We start from the raw sequence: 25002 nt of genomic DNA on the forward strand, positions 1-25002 counted from the left end.
CTTTAAATAATACAAAGTAAATTTAATTTAAAATGATACTTCTTTACAGACCACTTCTTATTTCCATGCTAAAGAAAATTAAAACTGTGTAGCAAAATGCTCTTTGATTTATGTGGACAATATAAATCTTATATGTAAGTTAAACACATGAATTGATCAGAAGTAAATACACAGGGAAGGGGGAAAAACCAACTGAGGTGGGCTCCAATTAAAAAAATGGCTAACCTGCAGTGACTGAGTTTCTCTCATCTTGACAAGATCATGGAGCTTTAACAGGAAGCTGAGATTTGAAAAAAAGTCACTTGATGTGTGTAATTACCTAGAAATATACAATATTGATTACTTTGCCTTTGCATACTCTGTACATCTTTGTATGCTACACTGACTAACCTATCCCAATCTTACCTTTTAGGTAAACTTCCTCAGTTCTGCCCTACCATGCTCACATTTCTTAATGTCCTTGTCTCCAAGCTTTGTTTCAGGTGACCGAAGAAGCCCTCTCATGAGGCCCTCTTCCTTTGCAGTGACTTTGGCCAAAGCCAGTGATGGTGTTGGAGGCAGGAAGTCATCAGCATGAAGTTACATAGGGATGTGGTCTCGTCTGGGCATCTTAAGATGCCTAGATCTGACAGCAGCCTTGCAGTAGGGATGTTTTATTCCTCAAAGGATGCAGAAAATCTTGAAAGAGAGGTTAAGCACAGGAAGAGCGCCCAGGAGTTCATTCTTTTAAAGCCTGTCTCTTTGTTGCTTCAAACCATGCTGGCAATTGGCAGAGAAAACTTTTTTAATGTTGAAATGTAACCATTTAAATTAACCTAAATAAAAAGAAATTTTAATGCCACATCCAACTCATATGAATATCATTGTGTTCATACATGGTAGAGATATCCACAATGGGAACAGTTCAAAAATGGGCAGCTTGTCTGTGGTGATCAGCCATGGCCTCCCTCTCAGGGAACAGGAGAGGGTAAGCCTACTGGCTTTTGGGGTTGGAGAGACACACTTTCTGCAAGGAGAAGCTGCCTGTCCCTGTGGGACACACTGTGTTCTGTCCTTGCATACCCCTTTAAACTGCAACATTCAGCCTGAAACCTCTCCTACTGTACTCCTAGGGGTCCCCAAAAGTGCTGAAACCAACACTCTGGCAGTGGGATGCCCTAGGAAAGCTGACTTACACCATGAAACCATGTATGGAGCCTTCCTGGGCCTGTCCCAAGTATGGATCCAAGGTGGCGGTAGAGCATCCACTGGCTGGGGAAGGACACGTTACCACCTGGGAGCCACAACTCTCTGTGCTGGATCTGCAATGGGCTACAAAGCTGCACTGCAAGCTTTGTTTATTGTGCTCTAACTGTCAAAGGTGGCTCATGAATCCAGTCTGGGTCTACTGAGAAACCTCAATTCATATACACAGGACCATTCTGCTTCATGTTGTACAAGTACGGAGATATGGGACTCTGACACTAGGTTGTTAAGACAACCATAAGAGCCTGATGGTTCTGCCCTCTTAATACTTGTGACCAGTGCCATAGACATACATCTCAAGACCTAGGGCTTTCACCTGCAGTGCAAGGACTCAGGAGAGAATAGGCTGGAAAAATAGAGCTTGTGGCACTTGTTGTTTGTGCCATGCCTGTGACCTGAATCTGGGGACGCATGAACCCACTTTCCATGGGGAAGGCCCAGTCTGGACTCAGACAGTCAGACTTGTCTCAGCTCCTTCATGCCCAGCCTTGTCACCTCTGCTATGGTAACACGGGTGTGGGAACAGCATTTTTTCCCCCTCAAAGCCTACTTTCTTCACCCCACCTTCCCTATCCTATTTGGTTTACAGATGCAGTTAAGCCCGGTGCTCCCTTGGGCTCTGCACAGACCTCTCTGACATGCCTTCTTGGGACATAAGCAGGGCCAGGGGTGTAGGGTTGGGGGCAGCCCATGGCAGATGAAGTTGACAGATCCCGAAGCCTGGCTGGGTTCAGGATCGCAGCCAGTGGCCAGCCCTGCCCGGCCAGTGGGCAGTGCCAGGCCCTGTGGCACTGGGGCTTGGGCTGTGCACAGCTGCGGGGACCACGCTTCCCAGGCTGGCACTCATCCACCCTACAGAGCCTGGGGTGCCCCAGGTCTGGGTGGACGGATGTTCCTCAGGACGCTGAGACCTGCCTTCCAGGTGCAGTGCTCTGAAATTTGCCCTGGGTTTGTCTGTCTTGGCCAGGGAATAGCTAGGAGAACTGAGGCCTTCCCTGGCCTCATGGGCTAAGGAGAAATGCAGTGTAGCCATGGTCTCCGGGTTGTATTTAACTTCCCAGGCCAGGGAGGAGCTAAGAAAAATTCATCACTGAGGTGTGAGACCCATCCTGGATCAGCTAAGGATCACACAGAAAATGGCTCCATCTGTGAAGGGTGGACAAAACAGTGGCCTTCCTTTTGGGCCTACAAGATGACTTTCACAGGGGCACGCTATAACTTGGGGAGCCAGCTAAGAGGAACTTAACAGGGAGGCTGCAGTCAGCCTATGTGGGGCTAGAGAAGGACAGGTCAGCCTGTGGGCAGGAAGAGCTCAGAAGCAGGCAATGAGATTTGATTTTGACTCACATAGATCTTTCTGGCACTCCCACAATTGTGTCAGTGCAAAGGGGACACCGCTTGGATTGGGCTAGGAAGTGGGGCAAGAGCCTGTTTGATTCTCTGGGGGCATGGCCAATGCAGATGGGCCCCCATTGAGATAAGAGAGAATGGGAAGGAAGCGCTATCTGAGAAATGGTGCAGGGCGGTCCAGATTGGGAGATGTAAATGGTACTCAGGGTAATTGCCTCTCCTCAAAGGAGCCCATCTCCGGGGGTGAATGGCTTGCAGACACCTTCAAACAGAGCGGGAGTGCCCTGCTTTGAAGTTACCCAGAAGAGGGGGGTTATCTTGGGCTCTTACGCAGATCATACGCAGGCGGTTTCCCTTGATGTGTCTGGCATGGCTGACATAAATGGTTCTACATCCAACACAGTAGGAACCAGCTTGCATCACTGCCATCTGTCAGCTCTGGTCTCACCACCCACATAGTCCCACTGCATCTCCAGTCCCATCACAATCCCCAGCCATTACTCTGGTAGAAGTACACACATCCTCAGGAAGTTTTCACTGAACATTTTGCAGTTGCAGTCTTCTGCTCTGGCTCCCAATGAAGACTGACTTTGGGGTGATCTCAGGCCAAAGGGAAGAGGCCAGCAAGGACAAGGTGATGCGCAGCATACAATCCTTGAACAGGCAAGGCAGCCTTGACTCCAACAAGGAGGATGGTGGAGCCACTCTCATCCTGACCCTCACCCTCTGCAATGTGAGGAAGACTGAGTTCTCCAGGGCAGCCAAAGTCTTTGAGGTACAGACCCTGCCACTCACCTTCCATTCCCTTTCTCCACTGACCCACCTCTTCTGCCCCTATTGCCTTCACCTCTCCTACTCTGCATCTCCCCGTCTCTTACTGCTCTCCTTCTGCTTGCCTGTGCCCCCAAGTTATGCCTCCTCCTGCTTTCTCCCTTCCTTCTTGTCCCTATTGTGCTTCAGAGTCTTAGAGAGCTTGACTGGCCTCTCTAGATGGAGGATAGTGTTCTGGAGGGAGGAAGCAGCTAGACACAATCATTTAGAAGAATCATCATTTTATGCAAGAACTGTTCATAGCAGATACCAGTCTATTGTCTGTTTCTAGCAATTGTGGTGGCCAGCCATGACTAAAAAACAGGCCAGCATTTCAAGTACTCAGACTGTGGTGTTGTTAGAAGCCAGTGATTTTTCCTGCATATTTGGCAGGAGATATAGAGAACACAAGAGCTGTAAACCATTCACGCATTATATATTCTGGGCACATGAAGTACCCCTACCAGGTGCTCACTCTCATCTGTGAAAATGAATATCTCAAAAGAAAAGTATTGTATTTGTTACTTATTTTTAATTGTTTGCAATTATTTAATGATTATGGTGTTATTATACATCAATAGATCTGCTTTCATTTTGCCAGGCTCTCAAGAGTTACCCAGTCACTCATTTGCTATTTCTACACAGATGAAATGCCACAATCAACAGTATCTTATCTTTCATCTCCATCTCTCTCTACGTAATTCTACTGTGTTTACTGTTTAGCCCTGCATGTATTTTAGCTCCTTCTAAACTGGGCATTACTAGGCTTCATTGTTTAACACATACTTCTTGTTAATACCTCTTTTAGTCACCTTTTGAAGATATTGTATAAGTGTTTCTAGATTTATTTGGCTTTTCAGTCTTTTGACAAGCCTCATCATATCAACATCTGGCTCTTGCAGATGTTTGAAACTCAGATCCATCACTTCGAAACCAGGCAAGCTAAAAAGCCCAAGAACTCTGCTGATGATCTTGACATTTTTGTTGAATGTGAAGTTCATAGTGCTGATGCTAATATCATTATCACATCCTTAAAGAGAGCAGCAGAGGATGTGAAAACTGGCAGAGAAGACAAAGGTAAGAAACATATGCGTATGTTAGTGCTGTTTTGTTTCTATTTGGAGTAGGTTTTTTAGCTTTCTCTTAATAGTATTAATTTAATCAGTCTGGAAAACAGGTGAGCATACATTCACTTTTCTTCAGCATGTGATTGTTTACCTTGGGACCATTCCCAATGGTGTAGAAAGGGAGGCATTTTGACATGGCTAGTGGAACTGAGGTGAGAAAAGTGTTCCATTAAGTAGGGAGCTGAGAAGGATAGAGCAGCAAAACATGAAGCTCAGGTGAAACTGGAAACTCCTCAATGACAGGAGGACTGTGGGCTGAGACCTGTACAGAGAATTGACAGCTACGAGGCTCTTCGGAGTGACCACAGACACTTGATGGGAATGCAATAATATGGTAGATAGTCTGAATGTTTCATTTGCTTGTAGTGTGTTGTGTTGGTTTTGTTAAAACAAGCTATAGCTCTCTGTTTATGGTGTCCTGTCTGCTGCCGTCTGACTCTCTGGAGGTAGACTGCTCCTTCATAGAAAAGAGCTAAATGCAACCATTAGGAAGGAGCATCCAGTGTGCAAAAAGGAAAGGGGGTCAGCAGAGAGCCTGCAGGCACCAGGCAGACTGGTAGAAGAAGGAGATGAGCTTCTTGTAGTGAACAGACCTAAGGCTCCAGCTCCTGGGTGCATCTATTTTTTCCCACATGGACCTTCTATTCTTTTCTTTGGAGTTTTTAGATGAGCCAGCCAGGTCCTCCCAGGGAGTTTGCTTAAGGAAAGTGATGGGACAATGCCCTGCTTTGATGGCTTTAATGCAAAAGAACTTGGTACCAACCAAAAGAAGTGGAGAAAAGCAGCGGTTACCTCTGCTTCTATGAAGCAAAGACAGAGACAGTCAAACTGGTATCTGTCAGCACCATCCCTGTTTTACTGGCTGCATGCACTTCTGTAACAAGGTCAAGGATTCTGCTACAGTCCTTTCTCCCCTCTCATTTAGCCTGTCTGCCCTCTCCCAGGACTTAGTAGAGGATAGGCAAGATGCATATGGGGATATACACTGGATGACTCATGATCAGGTATAGGTTTTGAGGAGACATGGTCACAAATGGAATGACAAGGGACTTGCATATAGAACCATTAGCAGAGCCAAAGACAAAGACTCAAAAAATAAAAATAAATAAAGCGTGTTGTAAGAAATCTGTCTGACTTGTATTTCTTTCTTCTTATTGCAGCATTGACTATAACAGCATGATAGAGCTGGCATTTCCCAGCATCTGTGTACTTTTGTAGCCTTGTACGTTTGTGCACTTGCAGTGCTTGGATGTAATTTAGTAGGACTAAAGTTAAATATTCCATTCAGTACAGAGATGCCTGGTGTCCTCTTGTCAAGTATCAGGTTCAGGTGATCCCCAAAGGACCTTTTCTCAGGTGTAACAACAGAGTCTGATCTCAACACCAGTCTGATCTCAGAAAGCAGCATTAACTTTGCCTTTCCTCTGTTGCTGATTTTTAATTAATTGGTTATAAATGCTTGGACTTAAATTAAAATGGGTACTGTACAAATATGCTTTTAGTCACCAGAAAAGGTCCCCTCTTCAGGAGAAGTAAACTGTTTGGAAATTCAGCTAATGCTTGATTAATTTTTGCTGGGAGAAAAAAAAATGAGAGAGGGGAAAAAAATGAAGTCAAGATACTTCTTGGCTTATTTTGTTTCTAGAAAGTTCACATTTTCCTTTTAAAATACTGTTTTCACTTTTAGAAGTATGAAAATTTAAGGATACTTTTTAGGTCAAAATATTTTTTGAAACCTAAAACAGAAAGAAATTTCTTGTGGTGTGTCAAACAGACCATCTCATTAGGTCTAAGATGAAATATTTTTGTCTTTAAATATTGTCTCTGTTAATTAAAACTGACGTATTATCGTAGCAAGTTAGTTTTGAATCATTTTTCATCCAGTCTGCCAGCTTAGCCAGCAAAATGGAACTCAATAACTGATATACATATGAGTATTTAGATATTTATTGATGAAAATAAAGTTTGCAATCTTCATCATAACTTCTATTTTCTGTGTCTCTTTTAAATTATTTGATCCTATCTCATTTAATTATTGCTACTTTCTTTCAAGTGCCCTGGTTTCCCAGAAAAATCCAAGATCTGGACAAGTGTCACCATCTGATCACCACATATGATCCTAGTTTGGAGCATTGTCACCCTGTAAGTTTGAGGTTACTGTTGGTTTGTTTTTCAAAAAGAAACTCTGTGTAGTTTTTTTGTTTGTTTGTTTGTTTGTGGAGAATTTTAGGAGTAAAGAAATACCCAGGAAAGGACAGCAAAAAAGGGCCAGATAAAGATTGATTTTCAGTGGAGTCTAGAATTGCAGAATGAATAATCTAATGAGAAAAGCTTATGGGCCCTGATTCACCAAGGTAAATAGGATTAACAATAGGCATATGATACAGTCATTTCTATGCAATATAGTCTTTAGCATGTGTTTAGCTTTCATTGTTTAGTTTTAAAAAAATATCTCTTGTTTATTATTTCACCCATTATATTTGAATTATGCCCACTTTGTATTAGCTGGCCCACTTAACAGTCAAGTTCCCCACCTTTCCATGTTTTGTGTTTTCTATGCCTCAACCTTTCAAACACTTTATATCTGCCTTTTCAATTTTGCAAATGCCAGGAATCTCATTCAAGTGCAGATGTATAGTGGATGGTAATGAGGACAAGCAGCAAAGAGCTAGTCACTAATAAATACCAGATCCTCAGATCCCGCAGAGAGAAGTAAGATGCTTAAACTTGCAAACATTGTCTAGACAGAAAATAAGATAAATACATGGCAGCACTGATTCATGGACATAATACTGGAACTGAGATTTAAATGTGACTGAAGAAGCTCAAAATGTCTAGTGATTCCTACTGAGATAAGCACCTGAAGTTTAAATTGGAAGCAAGTTTCAAAGAGTAAAACCCTTATTTATATCTGACTTTTCCCAAGGTTTTTGAAACCAGGATTTTGGCAGTATTTATGGATACTGCTCTGTTTGCAAAACATTGTTAGAATGTTTGTGATGGGCTTTCCCTTGGATTCAGGCAGTAGGTTTTGGTTAAGAGTGGGCCACAGAAAGGGCTTTACTCATAACAGTTACATCTATGTAATCTTAGCCCTGCCATATGCAGAAAATATAGAAAAGGAAGAGAAAAAATGCATTGGAGAGTATTGCTCCAGTGAAGATAATTCTAAGACAAAGTACTGAGAACAAGTATCAATGGTTTGCAGCTTTAGCATAGATGAGATATAAGAGTTAGGTACAGGCAGATAAGGGGATCTGAAGGACCTTTTGCTGATTGCCAAGGCAGGTCTTGGAACTGCTGTGAAGTGTTCTGCAAAACATCATGTAGAAGTGAAGCATGAAAAGGAAAAAACAGGCTTTGCGCTGAAATGTGCAAAGAAGATTTAGATGGGTGCTAATGGAATCTACGTGATTTCATCCTTCTCTTCTTTAAATATCTGAATTCTATTTAGACTATTTTATTAACCTGCACAATCTTTATAGTGTTACCTATGTACAGCCCTGTGTGGTAGCTTAAAAAAAAATAATAAAATAAAATAAATCTGGTCTATTTTCTATTTTTGACTTATTAAACTAGAAATCTCTAGGGGATCTTCATATCATGCTCAACCAGGACATCAGCCAGGAGTTAGACTCAATGATCCATGTGGGTGCCTTCCAACTCAGGATATTCTATGATTCTGTGATTCTATCTTTCTTTCTTCCTTGCATCTTTCTGGTAGAAATATTCCAAGTATTTGCCTATGTTTTTCCTGAGCTATCTATGAGGTTGTTTCCCATGAGATTAATGAATGCACGTTGGGAATTACTTGAATCCGACTATGTTCTGCTTTTACTTTGCCAAAGAGAAGGTGTGAGCACTGAAGAGGGTGAGAGAAAGCATGAGTGGTGTAGAGTTACTGGAGTGCTGAGCGGGGATCAGTCACCGCTGCAGATTGCAATGCAATGTAGAAATACCTAAACTTGAAACAAGTTAGCTCAGGCACTGGAAATCATTCATCTATGCCAGGCAGGGGCACAAGTCAGCCTCACTTACTGTGCTGCAGACCATGGCTCAATGTGGACAGGCTAATGGAAAGTACCAAACATTAATGTCCACAGCTGGCTCAGCAGAGATTTTGCATATACATTTAACTGTTGAATAGGCAGTTTGGGCTATCCATCTCAACAGTTCTGCTTTGTTCTTTACTGTCTCTTTAATGGCTGGAAAAGCCATGACACCAGTTGCAGGGGCACCCTGACACCTGTATGGTGCTTCCTGGGGGAGGCTCCTCCTGCAGGGACAAAGCTGAGAGGTCATAGCACCAAGACTCTGGCCAAATGGCTTTTTCATGTGTTTTGCATGGACACATTATAGCTACAGACAAGCAAGGGTGGTATTTGAATGACCGTGTTTTTCATAACACATGACAACAAATAAACTTGCTCTTGGGATCCAGTTCTTTCCTCAGATTCACGCACACAGTACTCATTAACTGCAGTATTACTGGTATTATCGCTACACTGAAAATTATGTGAATAAGCTTAAGGGAGAAAGTTGGCTTGTAGAATGCAAAGTGGTTCCAGTAAGTTCTGAATATTTTAGAATAATAAATATTTGTACAGTGATGCTGATCAACGCTGCTTTATGAGTTATATTAGTAACACAGTGCCAGATTTCAGATTTTATTCCTATTATGAATGATGTAAAATTCAAAGGAATTTGATTCCACATGTCTATTCATATTTAATAGCTGGAGACCCCTGCTTGAAACTCCACTTCTAGTAAACATTGCAGGGGAGGTGGGGCGGGGGGGGAGGGGAGGGAATTCTTGCTTTTAATAAGTAAACTGCTCTTTTGAACAGACACCACTGAATCTGCCTTTATTATAACACGGCAATAAATGGGCAAGAGGAGATTCAGATGAATACATATACTTTCCGTAGATTCACTGGTGGCTCCAGTGATTTCTAGCCAGTGAATACCCCTTCTTTTCCCAAAGTGCAGAGCATCGTGCGGGTGCAGTGTACTTTCTCTTGTGAGGTGATACTGGGCTTGGTACCATTATGCCCATCACACTCCAGCACTGCAACCTTCATGCTTAGCACAGGAGAGCAATGACTCAGAGACTCAATTCCCTTCCAGCAGAAGAGACACCTCCAATTCAATTACTTTTTTTAATGTGATTTTCATTTAAATTTGACTGTAAGTTTAGTGGTAAGTGATGCAGTGTTTATGAACAACTCCAAAACCTTCATACCAAGCCATGTTACTTTCCTTTCTGGTCACAGGCCCAACATTTTCAGCAAAATGTCATGGATGAAACTGAGTGCAGACTTTGGCTTGCCCTGTTCATAAGGATCAAGATTCATTGCCTCAGAGAAAACAGCCTAACTGAGGCCTAGTTATTTTGAATGCTTCTGCCAGCATATTTATTCGTGCCCAGAAATCTCTCTTAATGTGAAACTTTTTTTTTTTTTTTGAATTATGTTCTAACTCAGGGATACACTGACCTGGAGTACAGGAAACGGAGGGCATTCTTTGCTGACCTTGCCTATAATTACAGAGCGTAAGTACAAGACTGTTGAAGAGACACTTAAACAATCACTATGCACTTTCAGACATCCTCATGTGCAAGGGAAACCTTAATCTTTTAGTGATGTATCTATCGGGCTATCTATTAGAAAAGAGAATTTAGATATAGAAACTTTACCTCCATACAATGCAGACTTTTCTCACAACACAGCAAATACATCTTAAAAGTCATAGGGTTGTATTCACATCTCATTCAGTGTCTTAGCAGGGGTAATTTCTCCATATAGGTCTTTCATTTCAACCTTGCAATTCCTTCTAGGACAAGCTCCTAAGATGAGGCTAATCTTTTTCAAGGAACTATGAGGAACAATTTTTAGGACATTCCTTGGCAAATTTTTAGTACATATTTTTGACAAAGAAAAGAAATTTACTACTTTATTTGTTTGACAAAATGGCCAAGTCCATGTAGATTACTGTTCCCAACCAAAATCTCCCTGACTGAAGAAATGCTATCAGGGCTACAGGGCAATTGTCTTTTCTAATTGAAAGAGGGAAAAGCCTAAAAACCTCTAATCTCCCATGTGCATGATTGAAAGTGTTCCCATCTTTCTTTGTAAAACTTCACCAGAATCACACTGTTGTCTGGAAGAGTTAACTAAATTGTTAGAACTGGTTGTGGATTATCAGCCTCATGGTGTCCAAGAAATGGTAAAAACTTCCAAGTCATGAGATCTGAAAAGAATTCTATTTGACTATAATTTTCTCATTGCCGCTATATATCACAGCTAGTCCAGCACAAAACATCACAAAAGCACAGACTGAACTGACTGAACTATTGGAGAAGTAATAGTGAAGAATTGGAGATAAGACTGTTCATCAGCGAACTTAATGATAAGCATGCAGTGTATGCCTGGACAGATCTCTGCTGATGAGTTTGATGATAATACTGTGCTGATCACATCCTCATGGATGGATCATCCAGATACACAGTGTATGGTGGTTGCTTGATTGCCTTCAACAGAGATAAGGTTAAGCCTGAAGGCCTGTTTTTTTCTTCTATCAAGCAGAACACAGCTCCCTTTCTTACCATGTTCTTCTGTTTCCTCCCCACACTGAACAGGGGAGAAAATACACACATTAGAGTCTACCAGGACAAAGAAGTGATCTTTGTATGACTGAATTTGAAATCTGCTTTAGAAACATGCATTATTTCCTCCTCTTCATTACAGAGGGGACCCGTTGCCTCGCATTGAGTACACAGCACAGGAGACTGCAACTTGGTGAGTTTGTTACTTATACACTGAATCCTGGGCCATTCCATTGCAGTGTCAGGAAGGACAGGCGATATGAGACAATTATTTTGAAGACACATTTAGAAACCACAAATTTTACTTCATGATAAAGTGTTCCCTTTTGGTCATTTGTTTTGCAGAAACTCATTCTCTAGGCTGGCCCTATTCACTTTATAGAGCAAAACATGTATTCTTGACCCTGCCCGCCAATCACATCAAGATATCAGAAGCTACAAAACACCTGGAGCCTATAGTAGAATATCTTAACCTTCAAGAGCAACCTTGATTCCTCCTTGGATTTCTTCTAATTGACTTCTAATTAATCATGCCTCTGGTGGTGACGGAACTATTGCCTCTCCAGATCTGTTACCAAGATAAAGTGCCCACTCATGGGATAGCAGCTCACTCACAGGATGTGGCTAATCCACGTGCCTGTTATTCTGCAAATATTCTTTGCTGTTAACATGAATAAGCATCGTTCTCTTGAACTTACAGTGAAGGAAACTTTGGGGTGTCCTTCCAGGATACATTATTTGCGCTGTCTTTGAGGTCATATGAAATGATGGGCAAGTTACTTTTACGTGGGTGCAGCATGTCTTCATTAGGTCTTTGCTTCTCCTGAAGATTTGCCACTTAAAAAAATTGCCAAACATTCATTCAATTCACAGTATGTTTGCAGACTTTACATGATATAAGTGGTAGAGCTGAAAGAAAGGGGAGTTCTTATCTCATATACCTGTTTCCACTTTCTCCCACTCTTTAATAACTCTCAGTAAGTACCAATAATTACGCATTTATGTGATAATACAAACAGAAATATATCCAAATGCCCCAAACTAAGAGGAGGCCCCCAGGATTGTGCAAGGTACCTTATGTATGCATAATAGAGTCTTTGTTCAGATAAGTTTACAACGTAAATGGAAAGTCAGCCTAAAGGTGGGAAAAGGGGGCAATGATAGCCACATTTTTAACTAAGGAACTGAAAAAGTGAGCACTTAACTGATTTGCCCCAAATTATACAGGAAGTTAATGTCAATGCTGGAAATTAAATCCATATTCTAGATCTCTCATACCAGGACCTCAACCACAGGGTCATCCTATCCTTTTCAATGATTATTTTACTTTAAATAAAATTTATTGTGCCATAGAAAGCTTGAGGGGTGTTGCCCACAATCACAGAAACCTTGCATCCAACTCACCCAGGCAATCACATTTTTATTAAGCTCAAATAAGTTTTTATAGCATCTTTCAATTGTCAAAGATTGATAGTCAGTGTCATGCTCATGATTTCTACCACCAGCCAGCAATCTTGGCATGGGATGGTGTGTGGAAAAGTCATATTTAAGAAAATTTAATTTTGTGTTCTTTCCTGTTTTTCCCTTTTGTTGCCAACCTCCGTCATTCCTGCCCTTCTCCACCTAGAATTAGTCCCACTGTGGTAACAGAACAGACCTTTAAAGCAGTATCTGCCTATTTCCCCAAACAACCAGCCACAGCAACCCAGGTTGTGAAGCTGTTTCCAAAATTAGAACTCTCAATGTTTATCACAGCTCCCTGGGGCTGTGCCCTGAGGTCAGCTGCATTACAGCACAACTTAATTGAGCTCAGTGCAATTGAAAGGGAAATTTGTAGCACAGACTAAATTCCCTTGGTGTTCACTCTGAAGAGTTGTTGGATGACTTCAGTTTGCAGCAACATGGTTATAAAAATGAAAACTAATCAAGTGCAGAAATATGACTTTCAGAAAACAGAGGGTTCAGATGAGCTGAGTTTGTGTTTTTAAGCAGCACTCTTGGAAGGCTGTGAAACTAAGTAGTCATAGAATATGTCTTGTGGGTAAAAGCTATCACAAGAAAAAGTGAGAATCTTCAACAAAATTATGGGGATGCACCTGTCACATCTTCATAAAAAAGCTGAGTAGTACCACTTTTTATCTAAAAGAATTAGGGTATTTATGCAAAATACAAGCATTGACTTTAAAGTCTTTCGTGTGACTGGCTCCATCCTTCAATATAAAGCTTCTTTCTGGAGTGTCGCATAGCCCACACTTCCAAAACTTTCTCTTCCCCTCTCTGGACTGGATGACCCTCAAATAGCAGCTTAATGGTCTTTTGATTGTGGAGACAAGGGATGTTGACAACGATATGATGATAAAGAACCAAATCCCCAGACATGGTCAGAATCACTACTACTCAAGCATGTGAAGTTTGTTGTTGTTGTTTGTTTGTTTTTCCTTTTGTTGTTGGTAGTGGTTTGCCCCAAACACCTACTGAAGATATATTCCTGGGCTCTATTATTGTTTGTTTGTTTGTTTGTTTGTTGTTGCTGTTTTTAATAAATAGGAAAGACCTACTGTAGTCATCTTTTTATTCTACTTCAGTTTTCTGAAAGATGGCCAGTGAGCTAAGATCCTTTACAATCAGACTAGCACTTCCACATGGTAAGACATCGACACTATATTAGGGCAAGCTAAACTGTCCTCTGGAAATATCTGCTACTCTCTACTGACTTTGGAGTAAACTTACATGATTGCCTTAGAGCTACTTAGAAAGGACAGATGCTTGACTTTGGATAATTCATCACTACTCTCTGAGACTGTCTATGTTTCTGTGGTAGACAATGTTTGGACAAACAGTAGAGTGATACTTTGATAAAAGAGACCATATGTGCAGAAGTGTAAACAAGCCTGCCCTCTTTAGACTCCAGTCTGGGGCTGAACTGTGTACTGGTTCAGATCCTATGCAATCCCACTGAAGTCAGTAGTATTCTATGGGGAATAAGCCAGGGCAACATTTGAACTCTAGTCATCCTAATTTTTTCCTAATTCTTCCATGGAAATGGCCCAGTCTCCTGCGGCTTTTGCAATAGTGACAGCAGCCACTGTTTTCCTCTGATCTTTTATTTTTATTTCTCCTAAGTTTTGTTTTGTTTTGTTTCCTTTCATTCTGGTTCATTACTCCCACACTGTGTAAGTCATTTGTACAAATGGAGAGAGCCATTATAGGGACTGGCTATCACGTCCATAGCAACAATAGCATCACAAAAAAAATAAAAATAATAAAATAAAAATAAAAACAAAAACAAAAACAACAAAAGGTCATTTTCCATAGCCAGCACTTCCAAGAATGATCTCAATTTTCATAAAACAATGTTTATAAAATTTTTAACACCCTAGGGCTATGTCTGAACAAAAATAGCCATTTCTATAAGTTTCTGGACATCCTATTACTACTTCTTTATTTTGCAACAGCTAAATATATTCCAAAACACAGCTCTAGGACCAAGCACCATCAAGTCTGAAAGAGGCTTGAAGCCTGTGACAAAATCTGGTTACATCTATTTTTTTTTTCAGCTGGTCTCCTTTCTTATGATGGGCTAAATGCTCCAAGAAGTTGGCATGTCTTTCAAATACATAGCTCACGCCAGGCATTTTGAACTGCAAAAGTATGAACCCCTTTGCCTGTACAGATGTACTCTTCAGTATCAGAAAATGTGATTTTTTAGGGCTAGCAGTCAGGCTGGACATGGAGGTGGAGGGACCAGCATCTTAAGCTGTACTTCCATTTAGAGAGCAAAGAATACCTGACTTATTCCACCCCTAAATAGTATAACGCAGAAGGCCACAGCTTCAGTTTTCTCTCTGTGGCTTCCTCTGTGCCTGGCTCTCTCTCTGTGCCTCTGATACCCTTATTCCTAATCAATGTTTCCAAACCAGTATTAGAACCCTAATTAGAATTAGGGTACATTAAGGGATAAAGCAGATTTGTGGAACAGAACCCACCTTATGAAGGAAAAATGAAACAAAATGCCCCAGGCATTGTCACATCTGTCCATACTTCAGCTTCCAAGCACCAGGTGTCCCAAGACTCATGCTTATGCTGGGGGTCTATGTCTCTCTGGATCTGTAGGTAGAGCAGAAAAGTACTTCTTTACTGAGGTGGGTCACGCTATATGGCTCTTGCTTTTCAGGAGAGAAGTCTACAGGAAGCTGAGCAGCCTCTACCCTACTCATGCTTGCACACAATACCTAGATGCTTTCCAGCAGCTGGAGAAATACTGTGGCTACCAAGAGGACAACATACCTCAACTTCAGGATGTCTCCAGATTTTTAAAAGGCCAGTCATTTTGAACTATGGCTTATTGTACGATTCCTGGATATTTATGTACACCACATGTACACAAGCTGTGTTATAGGACATAAGCTGGCAAGCAGAGCTGGTTAGCTGTTGAACTTCCCTCATGCAAGGTGACTGTTAGTAAGACATTAATACGAGGCATATCTAGGGACCAAGGTGTGACTGAGTTTGTTTGTTCTTTCAGTGGCTACAGTTGGTGTAGCACTAAACAGCTAATTCCAATACCATAGTAGCACACTTCTTAGCACGACTTGAGCATATAGTTTTTCTGTGGGTTTTGCTGTATTTTACACTTCTACAACTAAGCTATCAGTAAGACCCAAACACAAGTACAGGTAAATACCTCTCAGGTCCACTTTTTTTGTTTTCTGTTGCTTGAGACAGGATACCAATGTGTGCTAGAGGAACACGATTTCCAGGAGGTCCTACTAGTCAATACAAACACAGCTTCCTTGCAACACCACTGCTTCTTTCTGTCCCTATGGCCCCACATACCAGTCTAAACTGTTTGGCACCTAGTGTGTAGGAGAGCAGAAAAGTCATGGTGCTAGTCTATAAATTCATGAAGATTTGGCCTCAGGTAGAAGAACCTATAAGATTGCAAGGCCCACTGTGGGGGGCAGGCTAGTGTAGGGCTGGAGAGAAACAGAGCCTGAATTATTATTATTATGAAGCCACAGGCTGAACGCATTCTCAAGGCCAGACACTTTGTGTCAACCAGCAGATTTGCCACTCTATAAGGAATAACTAAAGAAAGTCTGTCTTTGAAACCTCCTTGCTCTTCTTGAGTGACAATGAAATATTCCAGAGAGTGAAGAATAACTGCTCACTATGCCAAAATAAATAAATAAAAACTATGGCTTAACTTTAAATAAATTCAATTTAAATAGAGTATTCAGGAAATCAAATGACCTGCTCCATATATCAGTACGTGATGCTAGTTAGCTTGACTGAGCTTTCTGTTGCTGAATAGGTTTCCAAGACACTGCCAATTTTAGGGAAAATTAAACTGATGACAAATATTTTAGTGTGAGGGAATGGAGGGGTGGAATATGAAATGTGACTCTCATGAAGATGCCAGCACCAACCAGTTGCAGGAATTTCTATGTGTGTTATGTATTTTCTTCTGTATTTTCTCATGTATTTTCCTATCCATTCAGCCATCCCTCCTGTAGTACTTGGGCTTATAAATATTTTTCTCACTAAGTAACTTATCTTATCTCATTTACACAGTAGCTGACAGCAGGGAGCTCCAGAAATCACATGATACTGGTCTGATTACCACAGATATTCATACTCTTTGACTGAATCAGATGATTTCAAAGTGGGAAAGTTTAGGACAATGTAAGAATATCCTCTCATAGTATTATTCCTATTGCTCATGTTGGTTGACAGTATTTGATTACCCTGAGTCTGGGTTTTCTTGCTTCTTTTGTAGGCTCTGGTTCTAAATTTTCTCTATGCTATACAAATTTTCCTAAGGGGAAAAAAAAATAGGCAGCAGTAAAAATAGTCATTCTGAAAATTCCACTAGCAGTGGTTGGGAAAATGTTCACAGTGAGTTTCAGCTCGACTATTTCAAACATGGCATGACTACTGTAAGCTAATTGTCCAAATTACTTCTCTGACTGGGAATGAGAATCAGGCATGTCGGAGGCATTTTATTCCATCCTGGCATGAGTGTCCAAGGAAATGGATAGAATGACTCCCTAAAGTGCCAGTCCTACCCTCCTTAAAGTTTAGATAAAACCAAGATGATATGTAGTTCAGCATGGAGGCTTTATGAAGCATAGACAGAACAAAGTTGGTTCAAAAGAACTATGTTAAAGATAGACACATTTAAGAGTTGGTAAGCTATTTTAGACCCATTATATGGTGCTTGGAATTGATATCCTCCTTATCTTCGATGATTCCCTCTAATAAGATCATTTATTATTAATTTGGGTGGCTTTTACCACAATCTTCAGCAAGGCCAGAATTTTTATACCTACAGCTCATGAATCAACAGTGTGCTTAGTCTTATTCCTGTGCTATGGGTGTGCAGTGTTCACCCAACCAAACTTCAACCAACCTCTAGGCTGTGAGGTCTCCCAAAGTTCCTTGGCATTCAGTGGATGAATTTCACCTACTACCATGGCATACAGTGGATGAATTTCACCCCATCTCCATGTGTGGAGATGCATTGTGCAATTTGTCCTTTCACTGGTTAGCTGTGGATGAGCCCTGAACTGTCCCACTCCCAGTTAGGATGTAAATCCCAGCATGCATCTTTACTGAACACTGCCTCTAAGGACTGGACCATTCTTTAGTATAAGAGATGATAAGCCCTTGTATAATAAGCTATATAATAAATGGAAATGCAGAGAGAGAGAGGAATATACTCCAGGGAAAATTATCGTGCTATAGACAGCCCAGACAGCCAAATGAACTTCCATTTTCTTTTACGCAGCAGTGTCTGTGAACTCTGCTTAGCGATCCCCTTTCAATTTAATGTAAGTTGAATTACAAGATCTGTCAAGTGTTAACTGGTCTGGTAGTGAGGTTGGTTTAAATAGAAATGAACTCTACATCATAAGTATTCCGCAATTATCTAAAGGGAATTTAAAAGGTTAAGGACTTGACAGTTTAACAGGGCAAGAGTTTTTCTTAAAGTGTTAACTAGAGGAACCTAAGCACTTCTTTCTTTCTAGGAAAGAAGTTTGGATTTAGACATTCATTGTCCTCCACAGCTGGAAGAAATTACAGCCAGTGAACTCAGGCAAGCTCACACTACAACACGCAGGCCTGTATGCACAAGTTTTTCTAGGCCAAGAATTAAGCCTTACAGATCACTTTAGGTCAACTGCTGGAGACCTTCTCTTCAACTCTTTCTGGTTTCAGAGACCTTTGGGCAGTGGGTCCAAGCAGCCACACCCCCAGTTCGCTGCTGATTTCTGGTTTTATAGTACACTAATGAAATAGAAGTTCATATTTTGCAGATAATACCTTCAGCAGATAACTTTTTTTTTCTATGGCTTTTGAAGGCAATTGCCAAGCTTCTTCCATCAGCAGACTGTCTGATTCACTGGCCTGTATTTAAAAGGGCATCTCAGGGAACATAAGCTGTAATTTTCATTTCTTTTCTGCTCCTCGAACATAGATGCTAAAACAATATAAATTTCCCTAGACTTTCTCATAGTCCTTCTAAAACTGAGTTACTTCAAGGCTTGGTAGTGTTTTGATGTATTTTTCAGATGGTGTAGTTATCACTTCACTCAGACTCAGAATGTAGCCCAAAGATTATCAGATTATGAGCTTTTCATGTTCTTTCTGATTGGCTTAGTATGTTTTCAGCAGTAAGGAAGTACCCTTTTTGTTCTAGCTCCTGGACAGTCCACATAGAGACCTATTTGATGGTCTTCTATTCCCCATAGCACGTTGCTTTCCTAACTGGGGAGGGAGGAGAACAGGAAGCATCTTTGCAAACACTTTCAGTTCCCTGGTTAACTCTGATGCTTTTGGTCAGCATATAGAAAAAGACATAATCTCCATAGGTTTATTTGCTGTTCATCTTTTTTGTCAGTTTTGTACCCAGTACCTTCAAGCAATAGAAGATAAGCATGGTAAACACTAACCACCTAGTCCTTCACACTCTCAGGTAGAAAAAATTCCTTACTGTCCACTCTTTTTTTTTTTTTTGTCCTGAATAGTTTGAGATGTTTTGTCACTTCTATATCTTCGAGTAAGGCCTTTTTAGCTCCCTCCCCTTCCCTCCCCTTCCCTCCCCTTCCCTCCCCTTCCCTTCCCCTTCCCTTCCCTTCCCTTCCCTTCCCTTCCCTTCCCTTCCCTTCCCTTCCCTTCCCTTCCCTTCCCTTCCCTTCCCTTCCCTTCCCTTCCCTTCCCTTCCCTTCCCTTCCCTTCCCTTCCCTTCCCTTCCCTTCCCTTCCCTTCCCTTCCCTTCCCTTCCCTTCCCTTCCCTTCCCTTCCCTTCCCTTCCCTTCCCTTCCCTTCCCTTCCCTTCCCTTCCCTCTTTTCTTTCTTTCTTCCTCTTTCTCTCTCCTTCTCTTTCCTTTTCTTTATCTTTCTCTCTCTTTCTCTCTCTTTCTCTCTCACTTTCTTTCTGTCTTTATTCCCCTCCCTCCCTCCCTCTCTGTCTCTTTCTTTCTGAGAAAAATGCTAATAGCCAGACAGAGCAAGACAAGAAATGTTGGAAGAAACATTAAAAAACTAAACAAAACAAATCTTGTAAATGGCTTGGTTTCTGGGTGGGATTTTTTTGTTTGTTTACATAAAATAAATTAGGTTCCAGGCTTCATGACACAATAGGATATGGATAGGGAAGGGAGAAAAAAGACATTTCTGAATTTTTTAAAATACAGTTTTATGCTTTAAAGCAGATGAAATGTCATTTATGGGAGCTGAGAATACAACACAGATTTCGAATATAGGACTTCAAAAAGATTACCATTGGCTCTCTTTAAAAGCAGTGATTTTCAATTTTCTTAGCTTTGCAGACCACCAACATGTTTCCCATGGAAATGAAGATTATGCATTCAGTTGACCATAGGACAGTTTATTTTGCTAGTCATCTCTCAAAGACCTTTCACAGTAATGCAGGATGTTTGGGGATAATATTGATAGCACAAGGTAAAATCCAATTGAAAAATGTTGCGTTCTTCTGACCTCTTCTATGGACACCTGCAGAGCAAAACGTGTATGATCACATCACTGGAAGGGTATGTAGTCTGTTCTAGGCAAATATAATGGTGAAAAAATCAGAGGGGAAAAATAGCTGAGAATAGCTAATAAAAATTCTGACATTAGATGGCTAAGGGCCAAATTCCAGCATTATCTCTAACAAGGACCCGTTTGCTCTTTCTCCTGAGTGTTCCTGTTCTAATGAAGTTCAGATTGAAAGCTAAAATTGACAGGGAGGCTTGTCAGGGTTGAGATAGTTTATGCAGTTTATATCAGCATGCACTGACAAATTGAGAAGAAGTTTAATAGTATGCTCCAATTCTACTGCTGGGCTATTTTGAACTAGGTGCATTGACAAATAGAAGAATTGCCTAGACTGGGTCAGACTCATTGTTTACCTACCCTTATCTTCAAGTGTGTGAGGTACCAGAGATTTCATAGTAGGGAATAAGAAATTCCATAGATCAGGCTTAAACAGTAACCAAGCATCACAGAGGAGCCAGGTGCTCTCAGACAAGGGTAGGGTTGGGAGGTTTCCTTTGCCAAACTCCTGTTTATCATCTTTTAAATGTGCTGTGGAGGAAATGAGAGAGAATCCAAGGACTAGTAAACTAGCCAGGGACTGAAAATGCAGGTTCTATTCCCTGCTTGATCATAGGGATCATGTGTGACCTCAGACACATCATTGACATGACAAATGTGTGTTAACGTGTTAGAAATGTAAACTGGGGTTAGTAGGACTTCTGTACCTCACATCATCACTGTGTGACTAAGCATAGGATGAGCAGTTGGGTGTTTTGATGTTACCCTAACTGGACCCCTAATGACAAAAGGCACATGTTGATAACGATAAGCCAGGATGTTCCTACTATCCTTCGGTGGAAGGAGCTACTGCAACAGGACCTGAAGGCCCACTGAAACTGCTTACCTGCAGTGAGTGTATAAAGCAAGTAACCGTAGGAAGTCTTAAATTCTGTCTCACTTCCCTTTGCAGACAGAACAGGTTTCCAGCTGAGACCAGCAGCAGGGCTGCTGTCTGCTCGTGACTTCCTTGCCAGCCTGGCATTCCGTGTCTTCCAGTGCACACAGTATATAAGACATTTCTCTTCTCCTATGCATTCCCCAGAACCGTAAGTATGATACCATGGCACAATCCCATCCTTTGAATGTGTTGGAAATAATTCTCTTGGGAGCAACTCTGGATCTCTATCCAGTATTCCACAGAATGAAATAATCTGAGAAACTGATAGCTGGAGTTTTAGAGGGGGAAGTAATGCATGCAAGGGTGTGGGTCTCTGTTTCTCTTACAAAGTTGTCTGGAGAAGGAAAAGACTGGAGAATATCTGGTTTAATCTTTTCATCCTGTCTTCATTTACCATCTGCTGGGGTTTGATTCCCTGCTGTGAAACTGTCCCAGTAAGTGCTGGCCAGACAGCAGCAATTACATTTCATGAGAAATTACAAGTTCACACAGACGTTTTTGTTGTATGCTGGGACAAAACAGGGTCTTTTCAAAGATGTTGTGACATAGGAGACTATTGCCCATGCCATCGCAAGTGAGACAATAGCCAGTGTAGTGGGGGGCAGCTGTATCCCCATGGCAGAAGGGAATGCTTTGTCAAACTCTCTGCAAAGTTAGGCCAGGTATGGAGGCACCTACTGCAGAGTAACTAAAAGAGTTGCAACCCTCACACTAGCTCCCTTGGGGGGTCTGTTGGCTAAAATCTTTCACAGGATGTTCACTTAGAGCAGGGACAACAAACAAACAAACAAACAAACAAACCACTTTAATTAAATGTGAAGGTCACTTATTTTCCAGAGACTGCTGCCATGAGTTGCTGGGTCATGTTCCCATGCTAGCCAATAAGGAGTTTGCCCAGTTCTCACAGGTAAGAGGATTGTACTTCTAGCTGTTAACCAATTGCTCTGGGTAGCAGGCCAGACATGCCTCAAAGGCACACAGCTCACGGTGCTTGAAATGTTATTTTAAGCCTTGGGTGTGTCTGACTCACAACCTCCAGCAGTAGTGGGCTAGCAGTGCCCGAGGAGATAAATACTCCAAGGGAGTGATAGCACTGCTCCCTGTGGACATTTTGTAAAAGGAAGGGCAAGCAGTGGTTGTGGGTCATCTCTGTGGGAGAGCCAAGTCAGCCTGCAGCAGGATGCCGGTGGAGCCTCTGCAGTGCTGCTTGTCTGAGCTGCATAGACTACGTTATTCCCCTGGCTTCCTGTCTGACGCCGCACCAACCCAACCACCAACAGCCATCAAGCCCCTAGGCTGGCTCTGCCTGTGGATGTACATTTTTTGTCTCACATGATACTTTGTGTCCATCACCATGTCATTCATTTGAGATGTCTTTCCTTTTACAACTCACCAGACTCTCACAACATTGCTCACACTGGTGAGGAGGCTCCAAAAAGCAAACAGAGCTTCTTTGTACAAAAGAGACCATTCGGTATGAGCAGTCAGTGTCAGACCCAAGTGAACTCAATGACCTTGTGTAACTATAGACTTCAGAAATATGGATGTGCCTCAAAACCATAGCAGAGGGATAAAGATAACTCATATTCTAGGCTTATCAATTGCTGGCCAGTGTGGAAACTGACAGTAAGTGCAGAGGGGTTATATGATGTTGATCCTTGATAGAATGTCTGAACAAGAAAGCCACTTCACCTCACAGTATGTGGTTTCCAATTTTATCAACTTGGATACATGCCAGTTTCCATTCTGGTCATAAATATGGGCTATTATCAGACTCAATTTAGTAGTTCTTAAAGTGTCCTTATGGTCTGTAATTGTCTTTGGAAGAACTCTCTTCAGTTCAGTTCAACACCGGAACTGAAGACACCTTAGAAATGACATTATAGCAATTTCAAAACTTTCAGCTTTACTCTTTCTCTGCCTGTAACACAGACTATACAAAATGGAATAACATTAAATTAATTTTCACAATTTGCATTTCACATTTTCAAAAAGTATTTTCACAGCTGAAATTCACCCCATAAAAATTCATTTTTATTCCATTCAACGTGAAAAGATGAATGGGGAATAGGGAATAGCTTTGTTTGTTTTCTGCACAATACAGCTCCCAGGATAGTTAAGAGGAGACACCTACAGAAAATTATTGTGAGAATAGTAATTAACAGAGAGCATAGTTGTGAGTAAACAGCATCCTCCCTGCATGTATCTGACATACCAGTAAGGGCTGTCAGAAAGAGAATGAGAGACTAAAAGGTATGGAAAAAATAAAACCCACCTTCCAGTCCTTAGTTCTCATTCCTCCCTTCAAATCTGTGCCTGAGATAGTCCAGCATTAAGCCAAGAGATGGTTAACTTTACACAGAGAACTCTGAGGATTAAACACTCATCTAATGTGGCTCCCAGTGGTATGTAGCTGGGGGCCAGGGAGAGGTAGGCATCCTGGAAGCCATGGAAGGTCATTTTGGGTGACAAAAACAATGAATAGTTCATGCTATTCATGCTAGAAATGATGTGGTCCTCCCCCTTCCCCTCTTTCTGTCCCTTGGGCTGAATAATCACACTAGTGTAACACTGACTGCTTGCTTACTTGCTTTAGGATATTGGACTGGCTTCTCTTGGATCATCTGAAACAGAGATTGAGAAACTAGCCACAGTAAGTACAGACGGCAGTTTAGTATCAGAGGCAAAAACCAAAGAACTCACTTCATATCCCTCACTGTTCAGGGAAGGCTCTTCTTTAGTGTCTCGGATTAGCTACACAAAAATAGGAGCAGCAGCAGAATTGTCTTCTCCCCATCCACAGGTTAGGGAGGTGTCAGAGCAGGAGCTGGAGTCCCAGAAGCACGTGATTCCACTTTGAGGAAATACTTATACTTTTTGCTGCCATAAGAGTATGTTCCTGAAGCTGAGCCTCTATAGTTTCAGTAACGGGAGGGTTCCAACTCACTTTATAGATTCAGCTAATTGACTGTATACTCGATGTGATTATATGTATACTCGATGGTTCAGGGGACCATCAGAATTCAGGGTGCCCTTTATTTGCTAATCTCACGAAATAGGTGAGCTCTTTGGCAGCAGGTACTCTCTCTTGGTTCTGAATCCCTAGGCTGTATACAATCTGTGAGAACAACTCATGCAACCTGTAACTGCCATCTTGGTCTGAAAATACGCCGGAGGCCAGATTTTTTATTTTTATTTTATTTATTTTTTTCTGATAATGGCAGCTATTTCCCTGTCATGATTATTTTTTCACGGGAAGAAAGGAGTCGTACTCTCACCCACTAAGGTGAGGCTCATTCAGGAAAGGGTGTGGATGGGAGGAGACTGTCACTCCTGAAATTCCTCACCCAGCTCACAGGCCCACTCTTGGTGAAGTGGAATGAGGCACTATTTGAAAGAGATTACAGCTCAACTAAAATCTATCTGCATGCATCTGTCTATAAGTCAGGATTAGGTAACACTAGCAGCATTTTTAAATATAAAAGGTCCCACTACTGAATTGTTTGTAGCACCATCCAGGTCCTGGTCTCATTAAGTAAAGGGACTGTATGGGAAGAGGCAGTGACGTGTCCGCAGTTCCTCTGCATTTACCCTTCTCTGGGTCTGAAGAGGCTAGAGTAATTTTAAGATTTATGTTTTGGTTAAGTTTAAAAGAGTGATGGGTCCTAGGAAGCCATTTTGTGTAATTTTCCAGGTCTTGGTGAGATTGGGTGAAGGACAGTGGTTTACACAGCATTCCTTTGCAAGGACCTCTCCCTTACTCCAGATTGTTTAAGACTAGATTAGAGATAGGGTTAAGCAAAACATTGTTAGCAAAACAATGGGTGCTAGATCTGAAATTTTCACAGTGTCATCTAGGGTTTGGT

The 25002-nt window shown here is 41.5% G+C and overlaps 1 protein-coding gene across 1 annotated transcript in view; it reads left to right on the forward strand.

Moving 5' to 3' along the window:
• Positions 1-3172: 3172 nt before the first annotated feature.
• Positions 3173-25002, forward strand: part of LOC118254192 (tyrosine 3-monooxygenase-like) — a 34797-nt gene continuing 12967 nt past the window's right edge. The window contains exons 1-9 of the mRNA XM_035559251.2: positions 3173-3370; positions 4266-4482; positions 6586-6674; positions 10016-10083; positions 11279-11329; positions 15311-15456; positions 21149-21284; positions 21974-22043; positions 23733-23789. Of these exons, the coding sequence (XP_035415144.1) occupies positions 3173-3370; positions 4266-4482; positions 6586-6674; positions 10016-10083; positions 11279-11329; positions 15311-15456; positions 21149-21284; positions 21974-22043; positions 23733-23789 (1032 nt within the window). The remainder of the gene's footprint in view (positions 3371-4265; positions 4483-6585; positions 6675-10015; positions 10084-11278; positions 11330-15310; positions 15457-21148; positions 21285-21973; positions 22044-23732; positions 23790-25002) is intronic.

Source organism: Cygnus atratus, chromosome 1, assembly GCF_013377495.2.
Source record: "Cygnus atratus isolate AKBS03 ecotype Queensland, Australia chromosome 1, CAtr_DNAZoo_HiC_assembly, whole genome shotgun sequence".
NCBI lineage: Eukaryota > Metazoa > Chordata > Aves > Anseriformes > Anatidae > Cygnus > Cygnus atratus.